Source organism: Cupressus sempervirens, chromosome 10, assembly GCF_028749045.1.
Source record: "Cupressus sempervirens isolate cs-2001-9-10 chromosome 10, ASM2874904v1, whole genome shotgun sequence".
NCBI lineage: Eukaryota > Viridiplantae > Streptophyta > Pinopsida > Cupressales > Cupressaceae > Cupressus > Cupressus sempervirens.
Window position 1 is genome coordinate 569442512 of NC_143127.1, and position 12534 is coordinate 569455045.

A 12534-nucleotide genomic window follows, 5' to 3' on the forward strand; every position below is an offset into this window, starting at 1 on the left:
GCCAAAAAATCATAAACAGATGGAATTTAGATTCTTTTAAATTTATTTTCAGACTCCTGAATTTTTAAGCTTTGGAGAGAAATACATAAGATGGGAAAGAATATCTTATAGTAGTTTAATACGTGTTCAACTCACATTTATTTGTTTTCTGTAATATGCCAGGATCGTTCAACTGGTCGATCTCGTGGATTTGGTTATGCTACATTTGCTTCAGTTGAAGATGCTAAGGTTAGAGTTAAATGTCTTTACAGGATTTTGTTAGTTTGTGACAGTGAAACTACTTGCTTCTGTTTTCTATGTTAATAAATGTTCTAGTTTTAGTTTTTATGTATTTGTCACTGTGTATGCACATGTGAAACTATATATTAGTCTTTGTATTCAAATTGTGTGGCAGATTACTTGTTGGCTTTACAAGACTGTTTTGAATTGTCAAGCCTTCATTAGTCAAGAGCTCTATGCCAAACTTTTCCTCAAAAGCTAATAAGATAGCTCATCTGCCATCTTGTTTGCTTTTTCAAATTATTGATTCAATAGGTTAAGTTATGTTTCTGAATCCTGTAATACTGACAAAATAAGAGAGGACCATCAAAAGCGTGAAATATAAAATGTTACGTGCTGGACTCTTAAACTAGTCTATTACTGCTACAACAACCTTATAGCTCTTTTTAAGTTGATGTTTGAACATTCACAAATGTTTAGATTTTCTCACAGTTATTGGAAGATTTATCAGAATTGCTGTATTTGATTAAAATTTAACTTTGGATTGGAATGATTCAAATTGAGTGAGCTATGTCATAGGCCGTGCCAATCGTAAATTTAAATTCATGCTGGAATGTCCCTTACGCTTGATTTAGTCTAACCTAGATCTACATGTCTTACATTCTCAAGAATGACCAATTGTCTGACAGAACATACAGCTGTGTGGTATACAATGATAATGCTCTGCGCGGCTCTATCAAATCCAATTCTTTTCTTTCTGAGAACTATAATGAAATAGAAGTCAAAACAACAAATGTATTAACCAAGCACAAAAGTTGTGATTTATAGCCAACTCTGCTGACAGTCTGGTGTAGCTTAGATAAATGCTGCCAAACTTGTATTATATCTGGAAGCTGATGAGATATATGCTTAGATGCCGACACTTGCCCACAATGACTGGATACCTAAGTGGAAGCTCGGAGGTGTACAGCTGCCCTGTGGGTGCCACTCACAGGGACCCAGATGCTGGCAGATGCCTGTTTCAGGTAGCCGGACATATCTGGATGCCTGTGAGTGGCATCCAGGTGGCACCCACAGGGCACCCGGGAGCTTCTGTCAGCATCCACGCAGAAAAATTAACTTTTGAATTTGGCATTAGTTTGTTGTCTGCAGTAGAAGAAATAGATGTTTCTGCTGTGTCATTTATTTTGTCATAGCCTTCTTACAAAAAAAAAATGAGAGGTGACAAATGCAGAATCATTTGCTTTAGTTGTTTGATCAAAATCACAACTAACGGAAAGTGCAAACCTGACTATCCATTAACAGCCATATTTACAATTGTCTAGTCCGTCTACCTTACCAATACTGTGAATAGATTTGGACTTTTTGTTTCTGATGGGCTTCTTTTTAGGGATCTCCAACTACATGCTGAACTTTATATTTTAATAATATTTTGCTGCATACTGATTTTCCTTAAGGTATTTTTTGATTTTGTTTTAGAGTCTAGAACTTGAGTGAACTTCAATGTGAATATTTGTGCCTATGAAGTTTTAATTTGAAGTTTGAACTATATAATTGACATATGAAATATCTTGAATCTTGAATTTTGATTAATGGTGAAGTATCATATGATACTATCAAATGATGTATGTTTCTATATTTCTTAGTTTCTATATTCTTGTATTTTATATGTTTCTTAAATTCTTTGCATATATATTAATATTACACACACATCCGTACCGAAAAAAATTCCCTCATCCCATATCCGCATCCAAATTGGTAACTTAGGATATATGTTGTCTTGCTGATTGAATCTGTTATCTGCTAAGGTGTATGCAGTGCTGACTGATGTTTTACTGATCATATGTTTATATGCAACATAAGTTGACGGTAGGTAATAAATGATATTCAGTCAGTGTAATGACACGTACAATTTTTTTGAAAAACTTTGCAAGATTTTTACTAATGGTCACTCTTTTAAAAGTAATAAGCATCACGTTCAATGCCAGAAACACAATGTTATGACAACTGAGCACTCTCCTGACAGTATGGTGTAGTTAAGGTATAGGATGCTTAACTGGTATTGTACCTCTAGGTGTCTAAGATGTATTTTGTCTGGCTACACTGGTACCTGATATCTGCCAAGATGCATACTGTCTGATTGATGGTGTACCAATCATATAGTTATGTGCAACAGAGATAAATTATGGGTGAGAGTTAATATCCATTTTGTGAAGTTTCTACAGTCCTTATGATTTCAAGATTTTTTTCCCTTTTGTATTAGACCATCTAGATTTTTTGTTGCCTACGTATTGGATTGAATTCTATGATTCATCATCAGGGTAGATGGCAAGAGAAGAACTAACTTTGCTTGTAATCCATATGGTGGCAAGTAAAAGGCTATCAGAAAATAACTGTAAATGATTTTTACACGAATGTTCTGGTTCACTTTTTGTGATCTATCAGATTCATTATCAAGATGAGAAATGATATGTAGATGGTAGTTGTTAATGTTCACATTTTGTTATCTATCAGATTCTATTTATATGTTTGTTTAGTTTAGTTTATGTTCCCATAAAACACACTGTAAAAACCCTTTGGTGAATTCGCATGGCCCTGGAACCTCTATTCCTGTCATATAGAGCAGAATACGACCCTGTCCCCTACAGGGGATGATTTTGAGACTGGTAGGATATGTTCCCACCCTTTCCTTATTTTACTGAAATGCCTCCAATAGAAACAAAATTTTGAAGGGATGCTTGGTGTGTTGGCAGTTCTTGGGACAGCCAGGGGAAGCCCAGATATCCCCAACTATCTAGTGGGTGACTAACAAACTAAGACATTTTCTAGTTAAGAAAAAAACGTTACAAATATTCAATGTCTGTTTAGTTTATGATATGTCCATCTAAGATTTACAAAGAGGCAAAGAAGTATTCATGTTTATTAATCCTCTTTCATTTAGGATCAAGTACCAAGGTCATGCCTCCAAACTAAAAGTTATCACGGTTAGGTTCTTTAAGAGAACTAGCAATGAACTACCATTAGAAAAGGTCGAAACCTTGTGTCATGCTCCTCGTTTGAAACCCTAATTGTGATATTACTATCCTTTTCAGATCAATTTTGTGAAATCTTTATAGAGACAAAATTGTAATAATGACTGCAGACAGATATAAAGTCAATCAATTATAAACACAAGCAACCATGAAGTATGGGGCATTGATCGATGATAAGTCGCATCGATCGATGATAAGTCAATATGGTGGTAGCAAGGACTGCTGGTAATATCAAGAAAATGGTTGTGGTAAGTCATATTGATTATCATTGTAGGACACATTGACAATGAACATGGAGGATTCTTACAAATAAAATTAAGTGCCTAGGGAAGTAGTCTATTTGCTGAGCGAGTTGGTAACTTGGAGCGATAAACATAATAGCAAAGAATATATCAACAACAGCCTTGAATATGGAAAGGTCAAATGTAGCATTCACAAAAGTAGCAATTTCCTCTTAACTGTCAATTGTGCACGTGGACATTAAGAATGGACTAATGGTAAAGAAGACAATTATTCAATTATTGATCATGGCTTAAGATCAATAATTATATCAAGACAATGCAATCACAGTAAAGACAACAAATAGACTAGAGAAAGGTCAAAAACATTTGTGATACCGTGAATATCAATTAGCGACTACTCATTGTCATTGGCGATAACTTTGTCTTGAAGTGGCTAAGGGAAGAACGAAGGTCAATAAATTCATGCTGAAAACTGTCGATAATAATTGGACGGATACGCAAACTCATGCAAACATTATGAATCAAGGAGCTCAAGAAGATTGCTGTGCAATATTGAAAGGATATATATAAAATTAGTGTTTTTGATATCTATGGGACATTAAACTGTAATAATTCCCATCAGCAGCATATTGCCACATTAGGAACAGTATCCCACATAACCGGTTCATATTGTTGGTAAGACTATCCCACATAACCGGTTCATATTGTTGGTAAGACTAATTTTAAATGGGTCAATCTTCTCACGTACATGAAAAGGCTATGATGTATTAAGTCAGCGATAAAGGATCCACATGATTCAGAAAAAAAAGACATACTTGAGGCAACAACTTATGAACTTGTAAACGCTATCCATTAAGACAAATACTAATTGATTTTAAGGTCAATAGAGTCATGCTGAAAACTGTTGATAATAATTGGACGGATACGCAAACTCATGCAAACATTATGAATCAAGGAGCTCAAGAAGATTACTGTGCAATATTGAAAGGATATATATAAAATTAGTGTTTTTGATATCTATGGGACATTAAACTGTAATAATTCCCATCAGCAGCATATTGCCACATTAGGAACAGTATCCCACATAACTGGTTCATATTGTTGGTAAGACTAATTTACAATGGGTCAATCTTCTCACGTACATGAAAAGGCTATGATGTATTAAGTCAGGGATAAAGGATCCACATGATTCAGAAAAAAAAGACATACTTGAGGCAACAACTTATGAACTTGTAAACGCTATCCATTAAGACAAATACTAATTGATTCTAAGGAGCATGATAAATGAGAGTTAATAAGACATTTATAATTAGTGAGGGAATAAGTTACATACAACAATTAGGTTACTACCATTTGGATATTATCTAATGGAAGCAATTGCTAAAAGAGTTAAAGGATACGAGGTGACTTTAAGAACACATATATCTCATCCGTTACAACTCTTTGTTCATAATAGACAATATATGAAGGAAGTCCCATCATTCAGTGGACGATGATTAGATAATAAGTAAGGAATTGGATCATGGATTGAGGTGATCAAAAGGATCAGATTATTACATAGTTGCATGGGTACTCATAACCACACCATTGGGATGCATGCTAGGTGCTGGACATATAACTGACTACTAGGTGCTCAGTGGAGAGCATCGTAGCTATAAGGACCTTGACTAGGATTTGTAATTTTTGTTTCAGTTTTTTGTTTACGTTCATATTGCTGTTTATCAAGCTTATTTTATTATGTGACCAATTATCAATTTGAAACTCTAATACAATGACTGTATGGCATTTTAATTTGTGTATTTATTCTTCAATGATACAATTTGGTAGCCAAATCTATCACTGTTCTTGTTTTGAAAACTCAATATAATATTTTAAAGATTTTTTCAGAAATAAATAAATATATTGATAAATAATGGGTCGAAATCTTGATTATCGATTTTAAATTTTTTTTTTAATTAAAAATAATAATTATTATGTGTTAAGCTTGAGTAGATTTGAACCCAAGACCTCCCATATGTGAGGCTCACAATTTACTGTTGTGTTGTAGGCTCTTTCCTATATATATAGTGACATATCTAATGTACCCCTTCCACCTATTTAAAAAAATAGGTGTAGTACCAGTATTTATCTTCGAAGTACTTGAGTACCCTTGTTTCCCTGCAACCTTTGATTATTATTATTTATTTAGTTCTGATTGTTGGTTAAATTAATTATTCATCTCCTAAGAACCCGAGCAACCCCGTCTCCTTGCAACCTTTGATTATTATTATTTTATTTCTGATTGTTGGTTAAATAAATTATTCACTTAATTACACTTTGCTTAAGCTTACTCAGGATAATGTATAACATAGTAGCTTGTATTTGTGACACTTAGGAAGATGCACATTTGGTTGGACACAATATAGGAGAAATTCCACTTTAGGTGGTGATAGTAGCTATGACATTCCACTTTATTAGTTGTCTTCACTTTTAGTTCACTTATCATTTTATCATCCTCCACATGGTTGCACATACTTCATTGTACAAAGGAGGATGATCTACCTTTGGCGGACATGTGATTCCACCCTATGCAGGTGATAAGTTATTTCCTAGTTATTACGTTCACTTATTGTTTTGTCTATTTAAGTAGGCACTTGTACATTGTACCTAGTTTAGTTATTGCATCTTGGTGAGAATTCAATTTGTTCTTGTCTATCTTGTTCTTTCTTGCTTTTGTGCTATTTCTTGACCTCTAGATCTTGGGTTGTTGCTATACGCAAATTCTCACATTGTATCAAAGCTAAAGAAGCATCTTGGAGTAGTCTTTTGGAAGAGATCGGAATCCATTCTTGATTGGCATCTTGAGAGTTTCCTTGCATAGCACATTTGCAGAGCCTCATAGGCTTGATCTGATCTCGCCATTGCATCTAGGAGGCTAGTTTTAGTTAAGATCACGTTTCATTTTTCTTAAATCAGACATTAGAGGCTCGAGATCTTGCATTTCGCCAAGAGGGTATTTTTTATCGAGTTAATAATTTTAAAAATATTTTGCAAAAAATATAATGTCAAGTCTTTTTATTTTCTCTGAAAGAATTTTTCATTTTGGTTCTATTTTATCAAAGATCTTGTGTATTTTTTTGAGTTTTTGATCTTATACAGATAAAAAATAAAAATAAAAAATAAAAATACATACTACAAGGGGCTTGCAAAACTCCCTTCTTGTTTTCGTAGGGTTTAATTCTACAAGGCTCTACATTGTCGCCTCCTAATCCTTGAGTTGGCCTTTGCGTCGCCGCCTTGCCAACTAGCATACTCCTCTCTTCCTAGCAAGCTCCTTCAGCTGGTAACTGCCACCATCGTCTTCACAACTCACATAGTTTGTAGTCATGCGTATAGCTCCAAGCCTCATTGTAGAGCTTCATGTGGACAACTCAGCTACACGTCAGGCTACAAGACAAGGGAAGGGCATGCAGAGGAATCATACATTGCCATGCAATAGTCATTAGTAGTGCCTACACAAACTTGCCAAATCAACACCTAGCAACCTGCCAGATTAGAGGCCACACCAACAAACACGTCATTGTACAGATCTGCCACTTAAGCGCACAATTATTGTATAAAACAAAACATTGACTACCACATCAACATGGCATAGTTTGCATAGTCAACAAACACATCATCATACATGTTGAGTTAGTGTACCTAGTTAGCTATTTGTACAACTAGTTAGCTTGCTTAGTCAGCACATACTTCCATTCAAGATTTACTATGTGGCATATGTGATTTTTTGCCATGGCGATCATTTGCTCATCAAATTTAAGCTCGCAAATCAACTGCAGTGGTCATATGATTGTATATTTGACCTGGTGTTTCGCTAATGTCAGCAAGATTTGGAAAGTTTTAAGACCTCTCACTATTGCGCTTTTTAATTTGTAGTTGAACTTTGAAGCCTGATATCTTGGTCATTTCAAGACCTTTTTCAAAACTTTTTAATTTTTGTTTTGGGGTAAAATTTCATAAACTTAAGAGAGTGGTGCAGGTGTTTTTTGATTTTGGTGGACAAATTCACCAAAATTATCAGCTTTTAGGAATTGTACCAATCCAACCCTCAATTGTACAACATATGGGGTATTTGGGCTTATATAACCACATTTGAGGTGACTTTTTTTGAAAAGCGCATTTTTTTGGTCTACTTTTGTAATATGCTATTAGTTTGTAGCCATTGTAGGCAAAAATATTGTTGAAGATTATAATTGCGAGAAAGGTCTTTACCTTTGATATTACTAGAGAAGAGATTTATGATGATATTTTTGGCATATTCATTTGTATCTTTCTTGTAATCAAGTGAGCATGATGTGGCATTCAAGGTGCGCAAGGTCTCTCATCTTAAATATCAGACAATTTATTATATGAAGAGGCATGCGACATGCAAAGAGACACGCGTTTGGAAATTTGAAGAGGTTTGTATTTGGAAAATGTAGAGACTTTCAGTTATGATATGAAGAGCCTTTCAATTCAGTATATATATGATTGCTTTGTGTGATAAGTATGTTATCAATTGAAAGCATTGTACTTGATTTTATTATTATTTAATAAAATAGATATTTTTTGGCGTGGCTTGCTTTTCCCCCTCAAGTTGGAGGGTTTTCCCAAGATAAATTTTTCTATCTCTATGTGTCTTATTGTTCTTTTTGGTTATTAGTGTTTATTTTTATTTTCGGACTAAATTATTAACAAATATCACTTTCACAACTTGGACCTTTTTTGGCCATTTTTGATCATAGTAATGTTACAATTTCAGTTGAATCTTTAGCAATACAGATTTGAGTCTAATGGTGCTTGATCAAGGTATTTGTAATCATCAAAATTAGAAGACCACTTTGCTCTTGTTTGGCAAGTGACAATTGTAAACACTAAGAATAAGGGTCAAAATCATTATTTGGGGGGGTTGGGGGGGGGGTTGAGTGTCTTTTGTGTCTCTCTTTGGTGTGAGCTCTTTTCATTTTTCCATTATGGGTTCTTCTAAATTTCCACTTTTAACTCCACATAATTATGCTATAGGGAAAGATGATGTATGTTGTAAATTAATGGAAAAAGGTTTAAATAACGAAACAATTGCAAACTATTAGACCCTAAAATTGATCCTAATCTGAAAAATGAATAGCTCATTAAAATTTCTATGGCTCTAGGTACTTCTAGAAAATATATGTCTCCTGATCTCATCTTTCATATTGTAAAGTATAAGACAATCAAGGAAGCATGGGATAAACTTGAACAATTGTATAGTAAAGTGGATAAGATTATTGGACACACACTTGATAGTCAACTTCTCAATTTAGATCCTAAGAACTTTGACATAGTGCAAGACTATGTCAATAAGGCAAATAAGCTTATAGCATAATTGAAAGATTGTGGTATTGAGAAGGATGCACTATTTGTCTTTTGTTGAACAAGCTTCCTTCAAAATAGACAACTTTTGTTTAAGGTTTTCAAACACATTCGCTGACAATGGAAGTGCCTACACTACACATTCATTTGGCTCTTTTGTAGAGATGTTGATGTTATAGCAATCAAAATTGATGAGTAGAGGTCTTCAAAGTCCAAATCCTTGGTGGATAATCATGGGAATCATGGGTCATGGCAAGGGTTCTCACAAGAAGTAGAAGAATTGTAAGCCAAAGTCACAACGAGAGAGCATGATCCTCATCTCCACAATAAGGCAATTCTTTATCTTCACACAACAAGATGTGAAACTCAACTAAGATGAGAACAACTTGTTTATATTGCAAGAGATTCAGTCATGATGAGCATCATTGCCGCTCTAGAAAAGCTACTTTGTTGACAAACATCATCTATAATAACAACATCAATTTGCCATTTGCCCACAACAAGAATGATTCCACTCCTTTCACTCCCTCACAAACAAAAAGAAAAAGACAAGAATTTGTGACAATTGCAAGTTCTTCACAAGAATGGTTACTTGACTAGAGTGCCATTCATCATATAGGTTCTACAAAGGATGAGTTTTCTTCATTGGAGCCATCTATGGTAATACCTCACATCTTTATAAAAGACAATACTCAAGTGGAAGTTGAAGGCAAAGGTTTGGTTTCCATGGATGATGGAACATTTGAGAATTTTCTCTATGTTCCTAACTTGAGCACGAATTTACATTTAGTTTACCAAATCACTCACAATGGAGATGGAAAGAAAGTTGAGTTTCTACCTTATTCACTTGTGGTAACAGAACTTAAGCATGATGCTTTGGTTGCAATGGGACAAGCCAATCACAACACAAGGCTTTACTCATTAATCTCTTTCTACATCCTTGCTCACTTATTCAAATTCAAAAAGTAAGCTATGGCATGAGCGGTTTGGACATCTCAATTACCACTATCTTTAGTAGCTTGGCTTCAAGAATATGGTCATAGGTCTACCTCCAATCAAATTTTCAATGCATGTTTAGGATGTTCCATGGGAGAGCACCCAAAAGAGGAGTTCGACAAGGGAAGTTGTGGAGAGCTCTAAAAGTTCTTTAATTGGTTCACATTGATGTAGTAGGATCCTTTATAATGCCATTGTTTAGCAAGACTCACTGTGTCCAAGCTATCGTTGATGACTAGTACTGCTTCACACAAGTCTACTTTATTTGTCACAAGAGTGAAGTGTTTGACAAGATCTAGCCTTCAAGGCTCATGTTCAGAAGCAGTTAGGGAAGCAAGTCAAGTTTCTATGCTTAGATAGTGGAAGGGAATATGTAAACACAAGACTTGAGGGCTTTTGTACACTTGAGGGGATTGATCTTCAACACTCGGTTGTCTACAATCCACAACAATATGGGGTTGCAAAAAAAAGAAGAAGAATAGAGCTGTTAAGGAGATGGCTAGCTACATGATTTGTGCCAAGTCTCTTGGTCCAACTTTTTGGATAGAAGCTATCAATTGTGCCATACACATCTAAACTTAGGTTTCCCAAAAGGCTTTGGAAGGTATCGCTTCTTTTGAGGCTTGGTGTGGTAGAAAACTAATTGTGAGACATTGCAAAGTTTTTGGTTGTCTAGCTTGCACACATGCCTCCATGGAAACACAAGGCATTGGAACCTTAGAGTAAGCCTTGTATATTTGTTGGATATCTTGAAGGTGTTAAGGGATATAGGCTTATGGATCTAGAGACACATTGGGTATTTATTGAGAGCAATGTTTACTTTGAGGAAAGCTCTCTTTGCTTGGCCTCTACTCCTCTTCCTTCATAGTGCAAAGTGATGTTATCAACTTAGATATTCTACCTCCACCCTGACTTGTAGAACTACACCTTCTTAGGGTCCACTTGCAGTTGAAGATTCTCCATCTTCTTTTACAAGACCTTGTTGGGCTCGACAAACAATTGAGTCAGCAATATATCGAATGGGGAATCTATTGGTACTCAAAGGACAAGGTCAAAACATCAATATCTTCCACATACATTGCTACAAGTTTTGGTCAGCAATCATTTTTACAAAGCTTGGGGAGTTCCTGAATGGAACTCAACCATGGAGGAAAACTACAATTTCCTAATGAGGAATCACACATGGGATTGGGTCCTTCTTCCCAAGGGAGGAAAGATGGTTCGATGTAAGTGGATCTATAAGACTAAGTTTGCAACATATGTGTGGATAAGTACAAATATTGGCTTGTGGCAAAAGATTTCTCTCAAGTTCTAGAAGTCCTCTATACTAAGACCTTTGCAATCGTAGCTAAGATGAATTCCATTTGTTTGACTTACCTTAGTTGGAGCTCATGGATAGGTTGTACCTCAGAGTGATATTAAGAGTGTATTTGTACATTGCAATCTTTACGAGGTGACTTACATGGAGTAGCCATAAGGATTCATACATGATACTTCTTTGGTTTACATATTGAGGAAGTCTTCTACAACCTCAAATATGTTTGAAGGCATTGTATGCCAAGATGGATTCCTTTATTCTCTTAGCAAGCTTACTAGGTGTTATTCAGATACAAATGCGTACATTTTACAACAAGATAATTGACATTTGATACATGTGCTCTATGTAGATGGCTAGATATTAATATGGAGCACATCAGCCATTGTTGCTAGAGTCAAATCTTCTTTATAGGACAAATTTGCCATGGTTGACTTGTGCCTTTTGCACTACTTTCTCAGGAAGAAGATCACCTAATCTTCTTCTGGGATTACACTTGCTCAACCTAGTATTCTCTTGACCTACTTGTTCGGTTCCACTTGACTACTTACAAGCGTGCATCAATTCCCTTGCTTTCATGAGTCAAGCTTGAGGCTAAGTGCTCCACACCACTTGTTGATGCCACATTGTATTAACAATGTTGGCAACCTCATCTACTTGACTCATAAATGCTTTTGACATATCCTTTTTAGTTGGCATGGTTTCTTGCTTCATGCAAGAACCACATGAGTTTCATTAGGAGGCAACCAAACACATCTTGCATTATATACCAGATACATATACTTATGGGAACCACTATGCAACATGAATTGAGCTAAATTTGGTTGGTTATACAAACTTAGGTTGGGTTGATGGTCTTGACAATTGCAAGTCCACTTCAGTTACAACTTTCATCTTGGTTTGGGTCCCATTTGTTAGAAGAATAATAAGAAACATGCTATTGCTCTCTCTTCAATTGAGGCATAGTATCAAGGGGTTGTTAATGTAGTCATTGACACTATTTGGCTTCAACATATTCTTACAAAGTTTGGTTTAACCATTACACGACCTACAATCCTTCATTGTGACAATCAAAGTGCTTTACAATTCTCGCAACGCCTAGTTTACTATTGATAGACCAACCAAATTGAGGCCTACATGTACTATATGATGGAGCTGATATAGCAATAGATGATTGATTTGAGATATTGTCAATAGAATAGAATGTTGCATGCATCTTCACCAAACCCTTCATTGAGAGCAAGTATAGCAGTTGCTAGTTCTCTTGCTAGTGCAGCATATTTCGTTTGGTTGGGGTAATTGACTTTTCCACTCTTGTGGGGGTTGTTTTCCACTCACGGGGTTTTGTCTCTCTCATTCTTCT

The 12534-nt window shown here is 35.4% G+C and overlaps 1 protein-coding gene across 2 annotated transcripts in view; it reads left to right on the plus strand.

Annotated features, from left to right (window-relative positions):
* LOC149535156 (RNA-binding (RRM/RBD/RNP motifs) family protein) overlaps positions 1 to 12534 on the plus strand; it is a 55963-nt gene that overhangs the window by 10946 nt on the left and 32483 nt on the right. For both annotated transcript variants that reach the window (XM_089803996.1, XM_089803997.1), the window contains exon 4: positions 163 to 228. In XM_089803996.1, coding sequence (XP_089660122.1) covers positions 163 to 228 — 66 coding nt within the window. The remainder of the gene's footprint in view (positions 1 to 162; positions 229 to 12534) is intronic.